Raw genomic sequence first — 26,285 nt, 5'->3', positions numbered from 1 at the left:
GGATGACACATACCTACCCTGAACCTGATATGTTGCTATGAGACGATGGAATTAACACAAGTAAATTAATAAGTTTACTATAGGATCGTGATATTGTACTGGACAACATCATCTGTGTAATTGGGGGTCACAGTGCACTGCCAGGTGCCAACTATGATCTATAGAAATTAAAACAGCTTTTAATTCTATTACCAACATAACACAGATCCTATCGGGTCACACCATATAGGAACCGGATCAGAGAATCTTATTATTAATTATAAATAGTTATAATTAATAAATAAGATGGCAAAACATTAATTATAAATGTTATAATTAATATAGAAATATCATAGAGATGATAGGCTTAAACAGATTAAAATTACAAGCGTGTATGACACGTTGTGTAAAAGTTATCACAATCGTAATCGCAAATGAAATATAATTGTTCAGAACTAAACAATTATATATATGGAATAGTATATTTGGGCCTTAATTATATTTAGAATATAATTAAGAAAGCCCAAGAGTTAAAGCCCAAAAGCCCAGGTCTGATATTATTCATTCTGGGCCTTATATTATTCAGTCTGGGCCATTATGGGCCCATGTACTATTCATATTGTGCCCAAATCAAAATCAAAATGTCCATGCCCAATAATCATTTATTATGGGCCTTGAACTATCCATTCTGGGCCCAGAACTATTTATTTTGGACCTTTGTAATTAGTTTATTGGGCCAGGGGCATTTTGGTCATTTCACCCATGCCAAAACCAACTTTACCCCTTCAAAACCGACCTACTACACCTATATAAAGGGGTGGAGGGTTGGAGAGAAGGCATACCATTTCCATTTTCCAAGTTTGAGTGGAAACCTGACTGAACGTTTGCGGAAGCTAGATTCCTCACATTCTCGGAATCCCTCTCAAATAGTGATTGTGTGAGGTTATAAATATATACGTATAGACGTATATATTTGAGTGGTAAGCTGTTGTAATCTTGCATAGTCAGAGGTAACTCTGCTTTTACACATAAGTTGTGAATCAGGGTATCTGCAAAGCGCGAGACAACTTGTTTAGCTGAGTGCTGCGAGTATAGTATTTCTGACAGAAGAAATAGTTGCTCTCTGATCATTCCTGGTGTACTACTGATAGAGGCACTAGACATCTGGTGCTATTGTCGGAGGAGCAGCAAGGCAAGACCAGCAGCAATTCCAATTAGAATTTGGAACCAATGTATAATGTTATATTAATTTATTTAATTGTTCAATAAATTTAGTCTTAGAAATCAATCAAGGAGATAGATCCTCGGCTTAAGTTAGACGTAAATTTTTTATTTTTCGGTCTTTTTCCGCACTTAAGCTAATATAAGGGTAACACCAAAACCCAACAATTTGAACCCTCATCATTGATAAAATGAATACATAGTAATTTGAGAATTTAGTCCTCTCAAGTCTGAGCCTTCACAATTTTTATCCAAATGAAAAATAAAAACTATATATTATAGTTATCTTTCAAATTAGGCTAATTTGTAATAAAAACTAATAGTCAAGTGTATATTTTGTAATAACCAGTATATTTGTAATAATCAAATGTGCAATATGCAATTGCTAAATATGAATATTAGGGATAGTTCCAAAGATAGTGCTGGATTTCAAAACAACAATCGCGCCAACTGCAACTATCAAGCATATATATATTTTGTAATGACCAAGTATTCATTTTGAAGGGTCCAAAAAAATTGTCTTAAGTTTAAAGCACCTAGTAATAATTACCAAATTTCATTTTGACTTGATTAAAATGTGGTACATCTGTTAATTGTTGTGTTTAAATCAATAAAGGAAGCACCCATTCACCATTCTAAACAGTGGCAGAACCAGAAATGATCGGTAGGAGGGCCTAACTAGTTTCTCTCGGGATATTAGTTTTAGTTTCATGTTACACGATTAAATGAAAAGAAACAATGGGGAGAGTGAAAAGAAACAGAGGTGCCAAGGGCCCATAAATGATGTAGGGGGTGCTAGTTTTTTTATTTTATTAAAGGACTCTGTATATTTTTCTGGGTCAAGGGGGGGCCAGGGCTCAGGCTTTAGTTCCGCCTCTGATTCTAAATATGTAATATAATGTTTGTAAAAGTTCATAAAGATATTTGAGAGGTGAGTTTTTTTAGTAGTTATCTAGAAAGAAAAAAAAAATCAAGGAGAAAGAAGAAGAAAATTGAGGGTGAACAATGTGTCCTCATAAACGTCTAGATATATACTAACTAGAAAAAAAAATATTTAACTCACTTATGTATACTATAGATATATACTAACTAGAAAAAAAAATATTTAACTCACTTATGTATACTATACTTGTCATTTTTACTATATAAAAAAACAATGACGGATCTCTATAGGCAAATTAAGAGTTGCTTAGCAACCTTTATGATTTTAAAATGTTATATATATTGAAGCTAATTTATTTATTTTTAATACGTTTTTATATTGACTTCTCATAAAAAGTTAAATATGTACTTGTAATTTAATGATTGAAATTTCACTATGTGTTTGTAGAAGTTTGAGTTAATTTAAATTTCAACTATCAGTTTCTAATTAAAAAATTTTAGTTCGTCAATAAATAAAGAGATCAAAGATCTGTTTGTAGTGACGAAGTCGCATACACTAAGGGGTAGGTAACAGTCTACTTCTTAATTTTGAAAAACAACACTATACTTGTACAATCTCAAGAATAGCTAGAAGAGTGATAATCCCAAGTTAGCGCTATTCCATCTTTTGAACGGGTCAGTAAGAACAATGCTAATTTGGAGAATAGATCTATTCTTTAGCAATCCAAATGTAGAATAGTGGAGGAGAATAGGACACTAATACAAGAATAATGCTAACCCCAAGTGATCCAAACGCACCATACCACTAGTGGAAAATATGGAATCAGGATCGGTTATATACGCATATCAGTATCGGAATACAACCGATCCTGATGAAGGCGATACTGATACTATCAGGATCGGTTGTTGAAACAACCGATTCTGATAATAACTATCAGGAACGGTTGTTTATAAACAACCGATTCTGATAATAACTATCAGGAACGGTTGTTTATAAACAACCGATCCTGATACTATTTTTTTTTTTTTCAAATTTGGTTCTGCAAAAAAAAAAAAAAAATAAATAAATAAATAAAAAAGTATCAGGATCGGTTGTTTATAAACAACCGATCCTGATACTATTTTTTTTTTCACAAATTAGATAACAGAGAATTAAGACTCCTGATAATAATTATATTTCATAAAACCAGCAGTACAACTCAATTATTGCGTGAATTCCCGCTGTCACGTATATAAATTAAAATACTGTTACCACTTACCAGAAAACACATTGCTATGCAAAACCAAAAAAAAAAAAACCAAAAAACACCCTTTCCTCCCTCCAAAAACTCCAAATAATTACCTCGAAAAATTAGATTGGACCAGATCTATCTTGTATTTGTGTTTTGTCAATTAAACAATCTAAGAACATTGATGATACATTAATTCACAATAAAGACAATGCAAAACAGTAAAGAAAAACAAACAACTAACCTTTTTTCTAGGGAGATACGAGAGGGATTTGAGAGGATTTGAGAGGGAGATACGGAGACCGAGAGAGACGCTAAGTTGAAAAACAAACAACTCCCCAACATAGGTTGAAAATGAGAGGATTTGAGAGGGAGATACGGAGACCGAGAGAGACGCTAAGTTGAAAATGAGAGGCGCGAAATGAAAATAAGAAGAACCCTAAGCAGGTTATATAGGGAGTTATCATCAGGATCGGTTGTTTATAAACAACCGATCCTGATACTATTTTTTTTTTTTTTTCAAATTTGGTTCTGCAAAAAAAAAAAATGGTATCAGGATCGGTTGTTTATAAACAACCGATCCTGATACCATATTTTTTTTTTTTTTTTTTTTTTTTTTGCAGAACCATCTTTGAAAAAAAAAATAGTATCAGGATCGGTTCTTAGCTAGGCACCGATCCTAATTATCAAGTATTATGATCGGTTCTTAGCTTAGAACCGATCCTGATACTTTACAATTAGGATCGGTTCTTAGCTTAGAACCGATCCTGATAGTGCATGTGCTGTGCTTTCATTAGCTTTTAGTATCGGTTTTAGTAATAGAACCGATCCAGATAGGTATTAGTATCGGTTGGTTCGTACACCCGATCCAGATAAGCCGATCCTGATTCCTGTTTTTCCACTAGTGTACATAGTTGGCTCGGATCTGAATTTTGCTTATCTATGAATTTGAGTTTTGTCTAATTAACCTGACTAAGTAAAAGCTCTTAATTAGTGAAATCGGTCGAGTTCCTGTAAATTTGGCAAAGTAAAAATCATCAATCTATTTTAAAATATAATGAGAGGAGGATGGATATTAAGAAGGACCTGATAGTGGGATCACAATATATATATATATATATTTCCAAAGAGATGAGTTAAATTGTTTTACAAAGTAATATGTTGCAGTTTAATGTAATGCAATAATATTTCAGAAAAATGAATTTTCGGTCTCATTCAACTAATTCTTCAGATTTTTTCGATTTTAATTTCAAAGTTAAGTTACTGATTCGGCTCCAATGAAAAGTATTTAAAATATTTTAATTAATAATTTAATAAAAATAATAATAAATTAATAATATTTTTGCCTCGTGTGGTGAAAATCCTTAAAAAAAAAAAGCAAGTAATTAACAAACACTTTGCATTTCGCATTTTGCATTTTCAGGGAAAGCAGGGTTGGCAACTAGCTAGCTTGTTACGAGTTGGATTCAGTTTAAATTTGTCATTAGCTGATTCGTCCGAATCACGAGTGAACTGATTTTAGAGGTCTGAGTTGAAATCTCAGTTTGAAATCATTACGAGTTAGCTAGATCGAGTTAGTTCGTGAGCTAGCAAGTTGGTTTATTGGGTCTGGTTGGACTTTGTTTTAAGAAAAAAAAAAAATTTTATAAACTTTTTAAATCGAGCTGGACAATATAAATATACACAAATTCATACAAATTCACAAATTGATGCCTAGCCGAACGAGCTAGGCTTCAATTTAAACTCATTAATTATAGACCGAGGTAGTGACAAGTTAGTTCATTAATAGTTCAGTTCAATAACAAACGAACTGTTAGTATACAAGTCAGATGCGAATCACCATCGAGACAAACCTTTTTGCCACCACTAGGGAAAACTGAGTATTGTGCGTGCCAATACGCACGTGTTGCTCTGCTTCTTTTTGCAAGTGATTAGTGATGGGCGGGGCCAATTTCTTATGTTAAACAAATTACTTCACCTTCTTTGCTCCATATAAATAATTGATTCCACATGAGAGAACACGTGGCTATGGCGATAATATCAACCGAAAGCTGTCTAAAAGAGCAATAAAACTTGTTTAAATCGCTCTCGATGACTTCAAATGTATTAGTTTTAAACGATCTGTTGCATTAAATTTTGTAGAACACAGATGACGACTATTGCTTAGCATAGTTCCATTAATGGAGTTCTTTTGATTCCAAGGAACCAGCTTCCTTTTTATGTCACGTGAGCTGATGTGGCTCCTAGTCAGATTTTAACTTTTTGTTATATCGACTTAAAAATGTGCCTTCACTTCATATACTACTTCTGTTCTCTTTCTGTCACAACTGTAGTGAACCTGCGTTTTCTTTTCTCTCTCTCTATTCTCCAAGTAATTATGCCTGACATAAGATAGACCTATATATCATTTACCCTTTCTAAAATACTTACTTGTTTTCGAAAACTGATCAAATATAAAATTAGTATTTTTGTTAAACAGACTTTAAATTATTTATGCTTATAATAAAGAGTAAAATATGTATTTTATAAATTTAAAATGAGTTTTAATATAAAAGATAATTAAATGGGTAAATTTGTGAGTCTTGGAAGTTTAGAAAGAAAATACATAATTTTGAGGTTTTTGAGGGTATACGTGAAATTCCCCCATTAATTATTATTTATTAATGTTGTAACTAGTTAGGGGTGATTAATGAGCGAGCATGAGCGAGTTAGAGTATGTTCATTCTCGGCTCATTAAGTAAATGAGCGAGTTTAAGCGAGTTACTAAATGAGTGAGTTGAAAATGAGCGAGTTATGAGTGGCTCACGAGTTATGAGTACCAAAATTTAACAAATTATCATAATTCATTTAAATAAAATAGAATAAAAATTCAACAAAAATTAACAAAATAGAATCAACATATTACATTCTCCACAATAGCATCGACTTTGTTCTACTGACTTTACAAAAATATGAATGTATGAATATGATATAGGAATTTAATGAGGCAAGGCCGCAAGGATGATTTAATATTGTATAAATTTAGTTCATTGATTTAATGCTATAGAAATTTAGTGCTGCAGAAATTTATTTGAGATTAAATATGGCAGGAATTAGATGTGACAAATTCTTAATGAGCGAGTAATGAGCAAGTTGGGGCATGCTTATGCTCGCTCATTAAGTAAATGAGCGAGTTTAAGCGAGTTTTTAATAAACGAGTTATGAGCGGTTCACGAGTTATGAGCAATTTACTCACCCCTATAACTAGTAACATCGTCTTTCATACAGTGGTTGGACCTGTTTTTGTTGGGTCGATTGGCAAATGGCAACATTTGCTCCTTTCTTTTTAATACTTGGGCCGACATCCGGCCCTGAATACATAAAAATGATTCAGCATTCGTCTAAAATTTCGGGATTATGGACTCTCACTTTACATGTTAATTGTGATTTCTTGTACCAGGCTAGTTAGCTAGTACCATATTTCTAAAGCAAAAAAAATGAGATGTTGAAGTCAACCATTCCTTATAAGACTAATATGGTAGTATAGAAAGAAAGACTTAATTAAAAGTAAAATTTGGGGAAATCCAGTTTTATTTAATTCTTGATTAATTATAATTTATAAAATCTTAAACATAATTAATTTTAGTTTTGAGTATATTTAATATATATTTTAGTTATATTGGGCAAATATGTGAGTTATTAGAATTTATGATGGTAAATACGTAATTATGGAATTTGAAGTGGTAAATATGTAATTTTATATTTTTTGAGTGGTATATATGAAATTCTCCCTAATTATTTTTACCAAGTTTTCAGTTGGTTATTTTCCTTTATACCATTAACAGTGGAAGAGATGCGTCCGTTTAGAGTAGGATAGAATAGTTATTTTAGCTTTTATTGAAAAACAAATAATGAATTAAAATGATTTTTCTTCAGATTTAAGGATACGAGGAGCAATGAGAATCGTGAGTCTGGATGCTCTGAAATAACTCCAATTTTGAGTTTAGATATGGAACGTCCGATCAGAATCTGGCCAGAGATTAAATGCACCGAAGTCTTTAATATTCGTGTTAAATCAGATCAGACGGTCTGGACTAAACTCAAAATTTGAGTCACTTCAGGTGATAGGGTATATTGAAAGTTTCCAGGAGCACGTCAAACCCAAAAAACACATCTCGTCTCCTCCGCGATCACTTCCCCCTCTCCCGCGCGCGCGCAACTTCTTGCTTCCCTCTCTCCACTTATTGGTACGCCTCCCTTCGCTCGGTCGATCACTTTCTGTCTCGCGGTTTCCGACTTTCCTTCACTTCCCTTGGTCTGGGCGCCTCCATTGGCAAACCCTAAGTCCAGTCTTCGTTGATACGGAGGAGAAAGGGACACGAAATCAGCTCTTGCCCTTGGATCAGGTAAACCCTTGACTCCATCGCCACTCTTCTCAGTCTGGCTTGATTTTGTTTAATTTCTTAGAAGTTAATCTTGATTTTAGTTTCGAATTCAAAGGGACAGATACATATTTGAGGGATGTTGAGCTCAAATCATGGCAATTCTGCTTAATTTAGGGTTTGCAGTGCCATACAGAGGATATATGAATATTTCAGGTTGAGGATAATTAGCCCATTTTCTGGGCTACCTTCCTGCATTTTCTCCCCCTTCTATGAACTTAATGCAATCTGGAGAGATTAGAAAAATTTAACATAAGAAGCCATGAATGTAATCCAATTTAGTTCAACCTAGTTAGTTTGGTTACATGAGCTCAGACCCAACTAAACCTCGCGGATAAGAAGCCATGAATGTAATCCAATTTAGTTCAACCTAGTTAGTTTGGTTACATGAGCTCAGACCCAACTAAACCTCGCGGTGCCTTCACAAGCTTACATGCCCTTGAATTTTTTAAACTTAGAATTTTCTAAACCTATCAGTGCTAATAATAATATGCCTTTTCTAGTTTAAAACATCGCTTACTGGCTCGCTTGATTCAATTTTGTTGTATATTTTCGTTTATGCATTGTTTTGTTGACAATTTTGCATTTTAAGAATAAGGGTAAAAAGTTTGAGATTCAGGTAAACCCTTTACCGGCATCATCGATGTGAGTTAAACCTCATATTGGAATTAATTGAATGTAATGTGATTTTCCTTTTTCTGGAAACAATGGTTCAAATAAGATTACTTTTCATTTCGTAGGGTATATGAGTAAATTGTCATATAATCTGCTCTTCATAATATTTCCAAAATTGTTGGTATCCAAGTTAAATGACTTCAACAAGGATTGACATATGGTAGTTTGGATTGGTTGTTTTAGTTTATCCAAGGTGGCAGGTGTGAGTGGTCAGGGATTCAAGTATTTTGGTATGTTGATGTTGTTAATAGCAAGTTTATTCATCTCAAGATTCCTCTTAAGTTGGGTTTAGGAAAAATGTATTGAAATGGACACAATACTTATTGTGGACTAAATTTTTAATGGTTAGTTGATGTACAACTAAAGTTATTGCTTTCTGTCTGTGGTAAGAATTATATGGTTGAATATATTATTTGTTATGTTGTATGTATCAAGTTGGGCGCAGTTCTTACTGTCTGATCCTTCCTTGCTTTGATCCTTCAAGTCACCAAAATTCTTTCTATTTATACTTTCCTCCTTTTATTGGCCAAATCAATCCAGGTAGATCTAGATGTCAGGTAGGTCCGGAAGGATACCTTTTAAAAGGTGCAAAAAGAAACATGATACGAAGAGAACGGTGGTTATTGATTCTGATAACGATGAAAGTGATGTGCACACTGTTGACTCTCCAGAGGACCCTTTGAGAAATAATTCCTCTACTTACTTAAAAAGGAGCGAAGTAATTACCGAAATTTCTGATAGCAGCAGCTCAGACTGTGAGATTACAATACGTGACAAATGGGAAGATGCTTCTTCTAGATTGAGCAAGGGCAAAAATACTTCTTGGTCCAGTGAGTGTATAGCTGATATGCCAGATGTGCTAGATTGCCTTAGTATGATATACACGAAGTACTGCAGCGATAATTTGCAAGACTCAACCATATCTGTTTCTGATGTGGTGGTTGATCGAGAAAAGCACAAGGAAACGGCGGAGTATAGGCATGCTGAGGAGGCTGAATGGGAATCAAGGAAGCGGCTTTTGCAAACTCAGGTCTCTCTACTTGTGTGTTCAAGTAAAAAAAAATAGGCCAATGACAAAAAAACTGATGGTCTTTAACATATTTGCAAAAGACAATCACCAACACCAATATATAAACTTGGGACCCAACATGTGAATTGATGACATTTAGCAAAACTTGAGTCTTATTTCAAATAACTCAACAATATTGGGTGTCAATTGCAATTATCAGCAACATTGGGTGTTATCTGCAAATAATGCAGAAAATATTTTATGCAAAAAGTTGTAAAGAAATAGTTGGGAGTGTATCGCATATGTTTGCATCAATTTGTGTTAACGACTCAAGGAACTGTCTTGATGGTTTATGTGATGTCTTATATTCTTTGCATAGGCTGAAGAAGCACGGAGAGCAAGGAAGAAAAGAAAAGCTGAAAGTTTGCGCCAACTTGAAATGGAGAAGAGACAAAAACAACGTTTAGAAGAGATTCGTCAGTCTCAGAAAAAGGTTCTGCAACAATCTTCTATCCTTTGATTTTCCTTTTCTTTTGATTTTGATGTATGTATCAAGCATTGAACACGATTTGATAGAGAGGAACAATGAGAAAATTGAAGAGAAGAAATAGGTGTCTACAGTTCTCAAAAAAAGAAAAAAGAAGAAGAGTGAGTCTATGGTAGTATGCATATTACGATTTGGCACCGTGCTACGGCTCTATATTCGAGTTTTCAAATCCTAACGGTCGATCCGAACCGTTCATCTTGTTCTCCATATTAATATGTGTTTGGAGACGAAATTTTACATTTTTTTAAATTTTTTTACTATTTTTTTAGATATTTAGAAAATCACTTGATCTGAAAATTCTGGACCATCCAAAAACAGTGATTTTCAATAAATTTCAAAGAATAGTAAAAAAATTTCAAAAAATGTAAAATTTGGTCTCCAAACACATATTAATATGGAGAACAAGATGAACGGTTCGGACCGACCGTTAGGATTTGAAAACTCGAATATAGAGCCGTAGCACGGTGCCAAATCGTAATATGCATAGTACCATAGACTCACTCAAAAAAGAAATAGGTGTCTACTCGTTCTTCACCAGACCCCTTATTCATTTCAGTATTGTTTTGTGTATGTCTTACTGAAACGGCTCTAACATCATACTATATTATTAGAAAAAAAAACAATTTATCAAATATTAAATGTACCAAAATAAACCAAAAGTAACGAAGTCTTTAACTGTTTTGTATTTCACTTCTTTCCTTTTCTAATTTTCTTTTACTGTAAGATTCTGTTTATGTGTTTTTCTGGTACTAGTTAGTATGAAAGTCATATTTGTCTTGACATTCATAGTACTCTTTTGCTTTGAATTGTATTCAAGGTTGAGGAGATGGTAAATCTTAAAGAAAAAATTCGAGCTGAAGTCAGGAAGGAACTTGAAGTTATGGAAAGGAGGTATGGTACCATGGCTTCAATTTTGCGTGCATTAGGAGTCACTGTTGAGGGGGGCCCGTGCCCCCTCTCGCATCAGGTACTTCTGCATATTCTTGCTATATTCCCAACAATTATGATATTTGTATGTAGTTTTTGTGCCAAATTTTATTTATGTTATAATTTGTTTGGCGGTTGTGACAGGTCAATGCTGCATATAAGCAGGCTATAAGGAGATTTCATCCCGACCGGTTTTCTACAAGTGATATTCATGAACAGGTCAAAGCGGAGGAGACCTTCAAATTTGTCTCTCGTTTGAAAGAAAAACGTCTCCCCAATTTGTAATTCATTTCATCAACGATTATAAGAGAACCATTGAATGGTGCAACTGTAAGTGCTAACCAGGGCTCCTGGTCAACTGACCACTTGTACATCAATCAGAGCTAACAAGTCACTGTGCTTTTCTTCAGTGAACCATAGACGCTTTGCTTTTAGTTATTTTTTTCTTACCTGCTCATACCAAATTCTTCTGGGTTTTCTTGTAGATAGAGTGAGTGTCATTGATAGGCAACTTATGTGGTGCATCATAGTCAATTGCGGCATGTAGGACAGATTTGTTGTGCAATGTTATTGTTCTTGCTAATTATAAATCCACCAGTACTTGTTCATATGTAATGGACCAATCAGGAGTTGTTTTATTTAAATTTTAACATGTACATGTCTTCTGGAAAATTGTGGTTCTTATGTAGATTGAAGTGCCATTACAGAAATCATTGCCATCTCAGAAAATATGAAGGCATGGCTTGTGTGTGTGAGAGAGAGCGAGAGAGTAGAATAATGGCAAAGAATGTTCACTGAAGCTAAATAAACAAAATTTATTATGCATCTATGATACATTTTAGGAATACTTAAACAGAATGATATGCTAATATTTCCCACAATAAGTTCGCTCCGACCTAAATTACACCATATTGCTAACAAACATGAAACTACAAGATAAACTGCTCAAAATTTGGATAAGCTACATAAGCAAAACTTAAACACTGAATCAACCATAGAGGACACTTGTACTGTCAAAATACCCCCCTTGGCTAATGATGCGTCAAAGGCCTGAAGAAACAAATACGCGAACAGGATTTTTCATTTTTAGTATCTTGTTCTTTTTACAGGGATTTATCTGCTTTTGTGCTGTGTTTTGTCATTCTGATTGGTTGTAATCAGGTGGTTAGTTTTATGATGTTTGTCGATAGGTATTTTCTTAATACCTGTTTGTATTTTGGTTGAACTGAATATTAGTGCCATAGGTGGTACCAGTCATAACTATGTAACGCATATTTGGTTTTCACATTAATGGAAATTGGTGGCATAGGTCCTGGTTTAGAGGCATGCTCTTGTTCTTGGAGAAAAGCCATGGCCTTACAACTCTCCGCCCAATACTTTGAGTTTTATTTTTTCAAGTGAAAGCCCTCGAGTCCGTATGGTACCAAACTAGACCTCTCTGGCACTGTTTCCTGAAATTAGGCCCAGTTTTAAGCTACATCTTAAAATTGGGCCTGAATTAACTGGATTCGATTTAGCCTCAATTGCAGCAATGTTGGAATTCCAAGTACCAGAATCAGGAGCAATGCGTGCCACTGAAAGAACTAGATTTATTTTCACTCTCAACCCTCTTCTCTTCTCCTCTTCTCTTCTCTAGTAAAATAACTTCGGATTTAATGGCTGGGGTTGAATTCAAACCGAAACCCGTTTACCTCCTCCTCCCACCCAAACCTGAATCCGATTTCCCTGTCTGCTTCGCCCACCTCACCTCCGTTCTTCTCTCCCCCGTCTCTCATCCAAAAAACCCTAAACCCACCGTTCTCTCCCCTCTCGACCGCGCCACCGTCGGAGCGGCTGCCGGCGCCGCCGCTGGAGCCTTTACTTACGCTGTGCTCCTCCCTTTAGACGCTGTGAAAACTAACATCCAGGCTAAGGTGTACTCCAATTCCCTCGAAGCAACCGTCTCAATTTTCAAGACCAAGGGGATCCTGGGTTTCTACAGGGGCCTATCAGCCGTGGCCATCGGATCGGCCACGTCATCAGCTGTGTACTTCGGCACTTGTGAGCTGGCAAAACATGTCATGTATGCTTTGGGTGCTGGGGGGTTCACGGTACCACGTGTGGTCGTACCGCCTCTGGCCGGGGCAATGGGGAATGTGATGTCATCGGCTATTATGGTACCGAAGGAATTGATTACACAAAGGATGCAAGCTGGTGCTTCTGGCCGGTCATGGCAGGTATTGCTCAGAATAGTAAAATCTGATGGCATACTTGGCCTATATGCTGGTTACACTGCCACCCTTTTACGAAACCTCCCTGCTGGAATCTTGAGCTACTCCTCTTTTGAGTACCTAAAGGCCTTTGTCCTTTTTCAGACAAAGCAAACCCAGCTCAAGCCGGCACAGAGCATTCTCTGTGGGGCCCTTGCTGGGGCTATCTCGGCCTCCTTGACCACGCCTCTAGATGTGGTCAAGACACGCTTGATGACCCAAACCCAAAAAAGTGCACAGAGGAAGGTGTCAGAGATACTGAGACAGATTGTGAATGAGGAGGGGTGGGGTGGATTAGCGAGAGGAATCGGGCCTAGGGTTTTGCACAGTGCGTGCTTTGCAGCTCTGGGGTATTTTGCATTTGAAACTGTTAGGTTAGCCATCTCGAAGCGGTATATTGAGCAGAGGGAGAAGACGGTTGCTAATTTGACATTGTAGAGTTTCATTTTGTGAGGTATTTTACTATTTTGCATTGTAGTCTACCTGCCACATTATAGAGATGTTGTAGTGAGGGAGACCTGAGTTTCGATTTGGTGTTGTAGACTGGTATTTTCTTAAGCCGAACAGGTCTTTTATATATTAAAAAAAAACAAGAACGGGCCCTTTAGGCTGTCTGCCCTAAAAGCTTGCCTTGCCAAGAAAATGTGACACAGATCTCGATAAATACAGTTGTCTCTTATCCAATAATAAGGCAGCGAGAGAATTCAATTGTCAGCTTAGCACACTTGTTGATGCTCTAAATTCTGAATTGAAAGATGCAACAATTATTTTTATATACTGACATTTTCTCGATCAAGTATGATATAATAGCTAACTATACCAAATGTGGTAAGTTTATCTGTTGAGTTTAATCAAGTCTGCATTTTGTATTGAATTATCGATCAGCATTGCTGAGGTAGTATTAATTTTACATGCACTTGTCAGTGCGCAATAATTCTTGCTGTTAACAAAATCTTAGATTCTTTATTAGAACCCTGTTCTATCCTGTGCATATGCTGAATTGCTGATTGGTTCACAGGATTGTATCTAAACAACTACAGGATTCTATAATATTAAAACGGCAACCTTCTGCTCTTGAGCTAGCTTTTACTTTCTTTCTTTTAAATTCTTTTATATATCTTTCTTATGTGTTTGCAGGATTTAAGAGTCCTCTAATGTCTTGTTGGTTGTTGCGGGTATGGAGGGCCTCCATACAATTATAACCAAAACGTAATGTGTCTCGGTACAGGATACAGTGTGTGTACCGATGTTTCAAGGTGTGTTAGTTGGTGTACATGACACAGGCTGCTAATCATATTGTTGCGTCAAAAATTCTGTGTGCTTGATTATTGGAAGCCAAAGAATCATATTTTTTATTTTTCGGCCAAGGTTAAGGGATGACTCACCGGCAAAATAAGGGATGCTAAGGACACCTGATTTAAATTCTTGAATTTTATTGGGTAGTGTTAAAATTCGTGTGATATATGAAATTGGAAAATGAGAATGATATCCAACCTACCATTTGATGAGATTTATCTATCTTTACTTGCGCTGTATTCTAATATATAACATAATGTCACCAGAAGCAAAAAAAATCATGGAACTTCGGCAGTATTTTTTTCCTTCTTTATTTTTTGGCTAAAAATAATGTCACCAGAAGCAAAGAATCGTTTATATTTTAACCTTAAAAAAAATTAATTGTATTTTTCTACTATTTGAAAGACTAATTACTGTCAGACAAATTTGTGTATAGTCATGTAAAGTTCACTAGTATGCATTTGTGTTTCAAATACCAAGACATGATACTGGTGTTATTTTCATTTAATATGAAGATTAATTTGAATGGTTCGGATCGATGTTTTAAACTTTATAATTAAAGATATAAACGTAAAATAAAATAATTGTTTTACTTCGCGTAGTACCGTATTCCATCTATATATATATAGAGAGAGAGAGATGGGCTATGGTGCATTGCAATGCATGGAGGGGTTTGTGCATTGGACCATAAATTTAAAATTCAAAATCCAAATGGCCGATTCAAACCGTTCATCTTGTTTTTCATATTAATATGTGCTTGGAGACCAAATTTTACATTTTTCTGAATTTTTCTACTATTTATTAAGTATTTTACAAAATTGTTGATCCAACGGTGGCTTAACAAAATAGTAAAATCAGCGGCTACCGTTGGATCAACAATTTTGTAAAATACTTAATAAATAGTAAAAAAATTCAAAAAAAATGTAAAATTTGATCTCCAAGCACATATTAATATGAAAAACAAGATGAACGGTTTGATTCGGCCATTTAGATTTATGGTCCAATGCACAAACCCCTCCATGCATTGCAATGCACCATAGCCTATCTCTCTCTATATATATATATATATTTATTCATAAAGTAAAATCAGCTCCGTCAGTGATTTTATATTTTAAAAAAAAGTTAAAAACAATTAAGCAAGCAGCCAGAAATTCTTGTGTGTCTTTGTAGTTATTAAATAGCCTCCGGATCTCCTGCTCTTTCTTCTAATCCCTAGTGTCATACACGATGCATTCTGTATGCAATACTCCACCAGCACGCTGCTTCTTGATAGAACCTGGTTGCGGGCCCATATTGCCAGCAGTCGCCATGTCATCATCCGTTTCGGTTGTCCTAATATTAAAAGAGAAACTTCTTCCTTCTTTGCAGCCTCGACAACAGCTGGGCCCCGCTCGCTACCTTGCACCACCAATATCTCTACTTTTATCTGTTAATATGGTTACAGAAGATCACATGAGAGAATGTATATAAACAAGAGTATTACGAAATTTTTTATCTATAAAAATTATTAAATTGTACCTAATTTTTAACAAATATAGAAAGGGTACTTAATTTTTAACAAATCTAGAAAGATCTGATTCAATAAGTCCGATCCAAATATATAGATCAGACTCAATGGTCTAGATTCATCGATATATAATTTTTTTTGAACTGTAAAAGGAGAAATTTGTATGCCACATTTCATCAGTTCTAAGTGGATCTGACTCAATGAGTCAGATCCAAATATATTTTATCAATTCTAAGGAGAAATTTGTATGCCACATTTGTACATTTCATCAATGGATCTGGATCATTGAGTCCGATTTATATATTTGGATTGGATTCATTGAGCCAGATTTTTCTAAATTTATTGGAAATTAAGTATTCTTTCTGTTCCGTACATATGAATTTAATAATTTCTATAGATAAATTTTTTCCCGAATATTAGACTTCATTTACTAAGTTACTAATCAAGTAATCAGTCTTCCTTCTTTTCGTTTTTCCATTTAGAAAACCAATAAAATGAGTAATTTACTATCATGCATAGCACTAATCAATCAGTATTATAGTTTCTGATTTTATGTTATGAGATTCAAACAGTTAATTTGAATCAGCTCAATTCGATTGACATATTGTAGTCTTATTGAAAACCACAAATTTACATTTTAAGATCTATTGTTATTTTTTAATTATGATAAAAAAATATTAAATTGAAATTATTATATAAATTTAAAATATTAATTTCTATAATTTTAATAACTTTGTCTGTGTAGTTTTAAAATACATTTTTTTATAGAAATAAAACCCTCGATCGTGGGTTAAATTTCATTTATAAATTACTTCAATTTGTTTGGGACTAAAAACTTTGTTATTATTATTCTTGTTGTATAATTTCAATATATAAATCAATTAGTGTTAACCAATGGTAGTATATATTCAATATCAAGCTAATATTGTTTGTTTAACAAAAGTGCCAAACTATATATATATATAAATAGAGTTGACAAAATTAACAAGATCAAGTACGTACAAATTTTGATCCGAATCGAACCTATTCGACTATTGAATTTGATCTGATGTCTATCAAACCTTCTACTACTATAACACTATCTAATATTCCCTCAATTAACTAGGTCTAAATTCAGATAAAGGTTGACAATAGGATTGAATTACCTGCCCTCTCAAGCACTCACTCGGGAAAGTAGCCTATTAAAAGTTGACCCTTAGCATTAAAATTCTAATGGCACATCAGCGTTTAAATTACGTTAGTCATACATCTCCTTAGGTGACTTTATTAATAAATAAAACAAGCTTAAATCAAGCCTTGTCCCATTATAAAACAATAATATCGATAATAGTTTTATTTTGTTTAGTATTGTCACATTTTTATTAATGATTGAGCGGTCCCCTCATGTTTTTTTTGACAGTATCTGCGGGGATAAATGCGGGGTGAAGGCTGCGGGGATTGTTATCAGCATCCTAAATTTTAATGGGGATATTGGATATTATGGTGTTTTAATGGGGATATTGACTATTTCAAAAGTTTGCATGGGTATACTGGAAATTTTTCCTTTTTTTTTTTTTTTTAAATCTTCGCAGAAGCTGGGAAGTCGTGAGGGGGAATCGAACTCTCGATCTTTGGGTATAACAACTCTATGACTTATTCCTAGTCAATTGTGCTACCTCCCCTTTCTCGAAATTTTCCCTTTTAAAAACTATAATTAGAAGAAAAATTTAGGAACTAACTTGATTGTTATTTTTATTTTTTTTAAGACCATAACTACTGAATAAGCTATTTGATATCTCTCATTTACATTTAAACAGTACCAAATAGCCTATTTGGTATCACCCAATTTTACTCTTTTACTTGATAAAAATTATAAAAAAATTGTGAAACTGAAAGGTGCCGAATAGATTATTTGGTACTTCTTGAAAGTAAATAAGGTATCTTAATTGCATGGAATGAAAAGAAGGAAGACTGATCTTGTTAATTTTGTCAAGTTGCACGTGCAATCTCAGCAATGGGTCTTATCAACTTGCCGTTAAGTGGTCGGAAATACACGTGGTTGAGAGCTAATGGGCAGCATCGGCCTGCCATGGCTAGGCTTGATCGCTTCTTGATATCAACCGAATGGAATGCCAATTACCCAACATCCACGCAACAGTCTTTGCCTAATACATCGTCAGACCATTGCCCTATCCTATACACGGCCACAACCAAATGCAGTAGAACCAATTTCTTCAGATTTGAAAATTCTTGGCTTCGATCGACACAATTCAGACAATTGGTAGTTGACAAGTGGCAGCAAGGGGAAAAGGCTATCAATCCGCAACAACTACATCTCAAAATCACTGACCTAACAAGAGAAATAAAAATTTGGGCGAAAAACAGAACCTCAGAAATTCAGAGTCAGATTGCGGCCTGTAGGGAATACATTGGGTGGATAGATACGGTACTGGAGACAAGAAATCTGACGACTCTAGAAACAGTGGTACTTAAAATTATCAGGGATAGATACATGCAACTCACAGTACTTGAAGAAGACACGTGGAGGCAGCGTGCTAAGGTCAAGTGGGAACAAGAAGGAGATAGAGGAACTAAATTCTTTCATGCCATGGCTTCGACAAGCAACAGAAATAATACAATACAGGCAATTGAATATCAAGGAATGTTGCATTCTGATCAAAGGACAAAGACAAAGTCTTTCTTTGATTTCTACACAGCTTTAATGGGAACAACATCTACACATATGCCGACTATACACTGGTTCAATTTATATGATCAACCAAGGGATCTCACAGCCACTACGAGAGACATAACACAAGAGGAAATTAAACTAGTAATACAACAATGGCCAAACAATAAAAGCCCGGGGCCTGATGGTTTCACGGGAGAGTTTTATCGAGCCTTTGTTGAGATTCTGGTTTCGGATCTGCATGCGGTTTACCAAAATGTCATGAATCAGCACACCTCCTTACACCCGCTAAACTCTTCATATATAGTACTAATTCCCAAGATTGATCAGCCAACAAAACCTCAAGATTATAGGCCAATAAGCCTAATTCATGCGGTGCAAAGAATCTTCTCTAAGATTTTGGCAAACCGAATCAAAGATGAAATTGAGCATCTGGTGCAGCCGGCTCAAACGGGATTCGTCAGAGGAAGACAAATAACTGAAGGATTCTTGTATGCACAACAGGTGCTACATCACTCAAATCAGCAAGACATACCAATGGCAATCTTCAAAGCGGATATCCATAAGGCTTTCGATACCGTTAGTTGGGAATTTTTAATTGAGGCAATGAAACACTTGGGTTTTTCTGATAAATGGCTTGCATGGATAAATCAAGCAGTTCTCTCGGGATCTTCACAAATAATCATAAACGGACTAATTGGAAGGAAAATCATTTTGAGAAGAGGGGTGCGTCAAGGAGACCCGTTATCACCCCTCTTGTTCATTATGTCCATGGATTTTCTGACGAGATGGTTATCAAAATTAGTTCAATCGGGGGCATGGACTTTACCCTATCATAACATGAAACCGTGTTTGCTGTATGCGGATGACGCTTTAATTTTCTTGAAACCGGAAATACGATCAATGCAGATGCTAAAGATTGTTTTCACTGTTTTTAGAGAGATTTCGGGTTTGGCAATTAATTTCCAAAAATCTGAGCTTTTCATAGTGAAGGATACACAACAGCAAGGTCAAGAGTTAGCATTGAGCATGAATTGTAAATTTGGACAGCTACCCATGAGCTACCTTGGACTCCCTTTGTCTGCCAAGAAACTGACAAGAGCGGATTTCACTCCGCTAATACAGAAATTCCACAACCGATTGACAGGTTGGGCAGCTAAGCTTCTTTCAATTGCGGGACGACTGGTATTAATTAATGGGGTGCTCTCAGCACTACCAGTTTATTACATGTCGTGCATTAAATTACCAATCTGGGTGATTGAGGAAATTGACAAGATACGCCGTAATTTTCTATGGCATGGTGTTTCAACGCAAAAGAGGATGAATTTGGCAAACTGGGAATTGGTATGCATGCCAAAAAGCTTGGGGGGCTTGGGAGTCATGGATCTCAGAGTATTCAACAATGTGTTGTTGTTAAAATGGTGTTGGAAATGGGTTAGCCCGGAAATGAATTTAATCAAACCATGGTTTCAAAACATGGCAGTCTCAAATGAATGTATGCCTGTAGCTCTATCGAAGTTAACTTATGAGGTGAATCAGTTCTGGAACATCTCTACTGCAAGAGTGGTGGGCAACGGTATGAGCACTAGTTTTTGGCATCATGATTGGGGTTTCGGTATAGCAACTGCAACATACCCGGACCTTTATTCTTTTGTCTGCAATGACACTCAGACACTGGCTCAAGTTCTAAACACAACACAGAGATTTGAACTCAGACAACCTTTATCCACCTCGGCTAGTGCACAGCTCCTCGTACTAACAGAACAGATGGAATCTGTTACACTTACTGCTGATGCAGACCAGGTTAAATGGAGATGGACAAAAAATGAGATCTTCACTGTTAAATCAGCATACCTAGCTTTCAAGGATGGACCAAAGATAACAAACAACAGGTTTAGAATTTGGTCACTGATAGCTCCCCCGAGATTTAAGGTATTTGCTTGGCTTATGATTCTTAATCGCATTCTGACTGTTGATAATCTCATGAAAAAGGGAATGACAATGGTCAACAGATGCACTATGTGCAAGAGTGACAGGGAAACAGTCACACACCTCTTCAAGAGATGCCAAATATCACGTCAGATACACATCCTCATGGCTGCAGAGTACCGGATAAGATTGCCTTCATACCAGAACACACACCCACTACTCGACAAACATTTCACCAAAAAAGAGAGATCCTTATTCCTAATAGCAGATTTTATCATATGGAGGGAGCGGTGTGCGAGAATTTTTCGCAGCATGGAAGCTACAGTACCAGAACTGATGGTACAGATAAGAGAGCAGTGGCATTTCTCCTTTGAAATATAATGAAACAACTGAACTGGAGCAAATGCGAGCCTTAGACTATGGGGCCATGTCTTTTATTTCATGTTTCTTCTTTTGGCTTTTTGTTTCTGTTTTTACTTATCTCAAGCACTTCATTTTAGTTTCTTTTATTTCTGTTTTAGGCGCCCTAAGAAGCTCTTCTTGAGCTTCAAAAGGGACTAATTTACCACCTTCTGATACCTTGTTTTGGAACATCACTTATGTATCAAAACAATTATCAATAAATTAGAGGCTAGACCTCTATTTCATTCAAAAAAATAAGGTACCGAATAGGTTACTTGTGATTTTTGTAAAAAAAAAAAATCAATCAAGTTGGTTACTTATAATTCACACGTGTAATAACAAGTGGAATTCAACTTCTCCTTTTTTTTTTAAGTTGGGGCAATGCTCTAACAATTTGTATAGATAAGAAAAAAAAACTAATGAAGAATATTTTTCTAATTAATAATATTCATCAATTTGAGTGTGATGTTAAAATTAATTAGTTACGGGTGGGTAGGTGAAAAGGGTAAAAAATACATAAGGCACATTCTTCCAAAAAAAAATTACAAAATGCGCGTAGTAAAAGGATAAAAAAAATATAAAACGCGTGCATTTATTGAAGTATAACCAGCTGTACGCCTGTACTCTATCTCTGGAGCTGTAGAGCATATTGTCTTTAGTCTGACCGCGATATGTTTTCAATTTTTCATGTTTAATTGACATTGACACTTTGACTAACGTGTTATTAATATTATTATTTCGAAACTTTATCGGTTAAATTTTGAACGAAAGAATTCAAATTTCTAATTTATTTCACGGATGATTTGTTTACATATAAAGTTTTTAAATATTAAATTTATTTAGTACGAGTAAAATAGTGAAATTTATATATATATAAATATATTATAAATAGATTGATTTCAACAATTTAAAGTCTATTTAATAAATTTTTGAGTCAGTAACACAATATATCTTATATTATTGATAGCATGTTAGTCAAACACTTTTTTATTAATACACGCAAATTATTGTGTTTGCCTTTGTTATTTTTTAGAATAATCTTTAAGTTTTTAAAAAAAAATCAGCCTCGCGAGTTGTAATTTTATATTCGGACTTAAATCAGTCCGTCTAATTTGAAGTAACAAAGGGTTAAAAGCTGATGAATTTTATTTACAAAAAAATAATAATACAAAAGTTCCGTAAAGGATAAAGTACAAAGAGAAGTAATACGACTTAATAATATTAATATATAGTTACTTACGCACCATTCGAACTTAAAAAAAAATGATAATTATTTATTTTGACAAATTTAATAATCTTAAAAAATTAATTTTTTTAATCTAACATTATATATATGATCAGATGCACATATTTAAAAAATGATGAGATTTCGCATCCAAATTAATAGTGATTGATGCATCATCAAATGATACTTAAATTATTTGAAATATGATTGTTGGATTATCTTTGTCTGTTAAAATATCCATAAATTTACCTTTTCTCTTCAATCATATTTGAATGAATTTATAAATATTATTGTCAAGACCACCATTTTTAAATTAACCCCTTCCCTTAAAACTCATAAGCGAGAAAGTGAAAATTATATGTTGGTGTCTCTGTCAAAACACAAAACTCATCTAAAAATATAAGTGTTTGTATCAGGGAACATTAAAAATAAAAATAAATTAATAGGGACTGGAATATATTGCCAATTAAATTTATTTAGCAACAATAATAATCGACAAAAGCGTTATCAATATTAAAAAAAATTGTAAAAATGTTTAAGTACAATTTAAATATGTGTATGTGTATATCAAATTTATAATTTGAAAATTGTTTTGTTGCCGATCAAGTGTCCATAAAATTAAATAATCAATTTATCAATAGCCCCACCAATGCACCAAATTTTACACAATGGACATCTATATGTAATTTCACATAATTTTAATTTTTTTAGTTTTATAAAATTTTGTATTGATGACTGTAGTTTTAAAATGAGCTTGTTGTCCAAACAAATAAAATAAAATAAAATATTACCTCTGGTCGTCTTAATTGGCATGTATTTTTCATGGCAGTCAGTTGCTTGTATCTTCTTGGAGAAAACATCTTGCTAAATTTTTCCCCTGAAAAGAGAAAAAAGATCACGTGTAAGATTAATATTTCAAATCAAACAAATACCCCTACCAACCAACCACCCCCCCCCCCCCCCCCCAAACACAAGAAAAAAAAACAGAGATTGAAATATTTGTGTGGCAATTAAAGAATTATATAGTTATTATTTCAGACAATAAAATTTCACTCTGTTATCACCCAGAAAATGCTCCCAAAAAAAACAAAGATTGAAATATTTGTGTGGCAATGTAAGAATTAGGGGGAATTTCATGTATATCCCTCAAAAACTTTGAAATTACGTATTTATCCCTCTAAAATTTATAATATCATATTTACCCTTCTAAATTTTCAAAACTCACAAATTTATCTAATTAATCAATAACTAAAATTAATTAGGTTTAATATTATCTAAAATATAATTAATCACCTGAATTACTATGAATGAACAAAAAGTGTCATTAAAAATCTTCTTTGGCGATCCCTCTCTTTTCCTTCCATGGCAATCCCTCCATCACCACCGTGACTAAAATCCTTCCTCCTTGTACTCTCCTTCTCTTGCCCCTTCTTTCTCCCAACTCCTAAAACCTTCCCCCAATCAAAACCCCTCCCACGCTAATACTAAAAATCATCCCAATCCTCTCCCCCAAGCTTTTAAACTCCTAAATCCCAATTTAGCTCTCAAATAAAACCCATGTTGTAAAATCAGAAATATCAAGCGTAGAACTCTAATCTTGCATTGTAATATAATTTAATTTTAAATTTTATCAAAGACTGATTGCTTTTTGGTCATGCGTGCTAATCAATTTTAAACATGTTATGTTGGTTGTAATTGTTAGAGTAGTGGCTGTAGTTAGGAGATTATTCAGAGGCACCTTCATCTTTAGTGAGCTCATAGGTAAGTAGGGGGTTATATTTGGGAGTTTAAGATTTGGAGAAGAGGAATTGGGATGATTTTTAGTATTATTGTGGGAGGATTTTGATTGAGGGAAGGTTTTTAGAAGTTGTGAGAAAGGAGCAAGAGAAGGAGAGTAGGGGGGAAGGATTTAGGCATGGTGGTGAGGAAGAGATCGTCATGGAAGGAGCACGAGAGGGATGAGGGATCACATGAAAGGTTTTTAATGACTATTCTTATTCAAAGTAATCCAGGTGATTAATTATATTTTAGAGAAACCAAAAAAAAAAAAAATTATATTTTAGAGAATATTAAATCTAATTAATTTCAGTTATTGATTAATTGGATAAATTTGTGAGTTTTGAAAATTTAGAAAGGTAAATATGATATTATGAATTTTAGAGGGATAAATACGTAATTTCAAAGTTTTTGAGGGATATACATGAAATTCCCCCTAAGAATTATATAGTGGTTATTTCAGAAAATAAAATTTCACTCTGTTATCACTCAGAAAGTTCTCCTCTTAGCAAAATTAAAGTTATGCTGATTATTGATCGTAATCCTATTATTGCCTTAACAAAATAAATAAGTGAACGATTAACTTCATTCTAATTTCAAACAAATCCTAGGTGACAATTTCATTTGTAATTTTATGAATGTATGATCATTTCATAAATAAAAAAACTTTTTATAATTATCTCAAAAATTATTTTGAAATTAATTTTAAACTAATTTCAGTTATTCTTATTCTAATTTCACAATGTAGATGTTTAAGGTTTCTAAAGCACACTCAAACATGATATCTTTATGGAAAAAAAAAAAGAAATTAAAGAAATGCCTAACCTAATTTGTAAGGCTTAACAACATGAAGCAGCACCAATGTGTCGTTCTTTTGCACCACATGAGATAGACACCATTGCAAAGCAGCTTTTGCTTCTTTGTTTGAATCAGCAACCACCATTACTTTCCTACCAGCCGGTGCATTCTTTGCCGACGTCTGTCCGATTTCTACTGCACTGCTTCGTAGAGGTGTCGATTTATATTCGGCAGGTTTACGCTGCAATTCGACGTGGGTTGAGGCCCGGTTAGCACATAAGCGGTACAATCCGGTAACCACCATTGTTGATTACTCGAGCAATTACTTTGTTCTGATTTTCTCTCTTCTGCGTATTTATATGGCAAGCACCCCCACCCCCCCCCCCCCCCCCCCCCCTTCAAAATAGACGTGCACAGCATATAAAAGTCGGTTGCGTGCCATTAATTTCTCATGTAGGTAGTAGGTACTAATTAAGCTCATGCACACTATTTACTCTATTTTCTTCTTAGCGATAATAGTAGGGAAGGTTTAAATTTTTTTTACTCTGTAATAAATTGGCTGTGAAATTTGTAGACGACGATTATTTAAAAAAAATTATACTTGATGATAATAACTGTTAATAATTAATTTAGTAAGTCTAGAATATCTAACAATTGGAGCCGTTTGATAGTATCAAGATTTGTGCATACTTGATCAACATGATCTTAAAGTTGTCCGCACAAATCTTAATATGGATCAAACAACTCTGGCTAGACATCAAACTGAATTTGATCCGATATCTAATAGACAACCCTTCGTTCCTGTCATGCTGTCTCTGATACCTGTCCAACAAATTAGAACGGAGTAGGTCCGATGAACATCATATCTACTTTCGATTTGATGACTCCAAAGTCGTTCGATCCTCTTTCAGATATGTGCGCTCTACTTTAATATCTGTTTACGCCAGTTTCAATTTTATTGCACAAATTTTAAAGCAGATCAGACCGTCTTAAAACTTATTGTATCCAAAAAAAATCTGATATCCATAGCACCTACTCCGCTCTACTAACAAATTGCACAAGGATAGATTATTTTATTATTTTAAAGTACCAAAACTGAAATTAAAAAAAAAAAATCATCATAAGGTCAAATAGCTGGTACTGTGGCATATTGGAGGTGAGCTGGCATCCAACCGCGCAGTTCAATTATTGAAACTAAGATCAGATAAAATCTCTAATTGAGATTGCACGAGGCAATTTTTTTAATTAAAGATAAGCAAAATGCAGAGAAGTGGAACTTTATTTATTTTCCGTTTACATCTATTTGTAGTTTGATTTGTCCATGCTAATCATGCTAGGGGACATTATTTTAACAGATATCCTTTTCCCATGTTTTATTTACGATAACATAAATTCAACGATAGATGGATGCATGTAATGTTTTAATTTTGATGCTGTTTTTGACAACTTTTTGCGGTGCTATTACGAGTACATAGCATCACTGTTCTAAAATAGCGTAAGGCTCATTATTACACTTCAATAGCAATAAATCTCTCATTTTTTTTA

General features: G+C 34.4%; 3 protein-coding genes across 3 annotated transcripts; 2 read left to right on the top strand and 1 right to left on the bottom strand.

Moving 5' to 3' along the window:
• Positions 1 to 7,446: 7,446 nt before the first annotated feature.
• Positions 7,447 to 11,562, top strand: LOC144572536 (uncharacterized). Its single transcript, XM_078322140.1, has 5 exons — positions 7,447 to 7,696; positions 8,948 to 9,437; positions 9,796 to 9,909; positions 10,781 to 10,930; positions 11,035 to 11,562. Exons 2-5 carry the CDS (start codon positions 8,958 to 8,960, stop codon positions 11,173 to 11,175), a joined length of 885 nt encoding a protein of 294 aa, XP_078178266.1. The 5' UTR covers positions 7,447 to 7,696; positions 8,948 to 8,957; the 3' UTR covers positions 11,176 to 11,562.
• A 929-nt stretch (positions 11,563 to 12,491) lies between these two features.
• MFL1 (Mitochondrial substrate carrier family protein) lies at positions 12,492 to 14,647 on the top strand. The gene is made up of 2 exons (XM_078322060.1): positions 12,492 to 13,593; positions 14,277 to 14,647. The coding sequence occupies exon 1, from the start codon at positions 12,546 to 12,548 to the stop codon at positions 13,575 to 13,577; it is 1,032 nt and encodes a 343-aa protein (XP_078178186.1). The 5' UTR covers positions 12,492 to 12,545; the 3' UTR covers positions 13,578 to 13,593; positions 14,277 to 14,647.
• A 920-nt stretch (positions 14,648 to 15,567) lies between these two features.
• On the bottom strand, positions 15,568 to 25,044 carry LOC144572818 (uncharacterized). Its single transcript, XM_078322492.1, has 3 exons — positions 24,768 to 25,044; positions 22,958 to 23,043; positions 15,568 to 15,861 (listed from the first exon to the last, which is right to left on the bottom strand). Exons 1-3 carry the CDS (start codon positions 25,042 to 25,044, stop codon positions 15,568 to 15,570), a joined length of 657 nt encoding a protein of 218 aa, XP_078178618.1.
• Positions 25,045 to 26,285: the final 1,241 nt, after the last annotated feature.

The sequence above is a fragment of the Carex rostrata genome, chromosome 20, assembly GCF_964058835.1.
Source record: "Carex rostrata chromosome 20, lpCarRost1.2, whole genome shotgun sequence".
In the NCBI taxonomy this organism is placed as follows: domain Eukaryota; kingdom Viridiplantae; phylum Streptophyta; class Magnoliopsida; order Poales; family Cyperaceae; genus Carex; species Carex rostrata.
The sequence above is the reverse complement of the archived record's forward strand: the minus strand, read 5'-3'. Positions and strand labels throughout refer to the sequence as shown.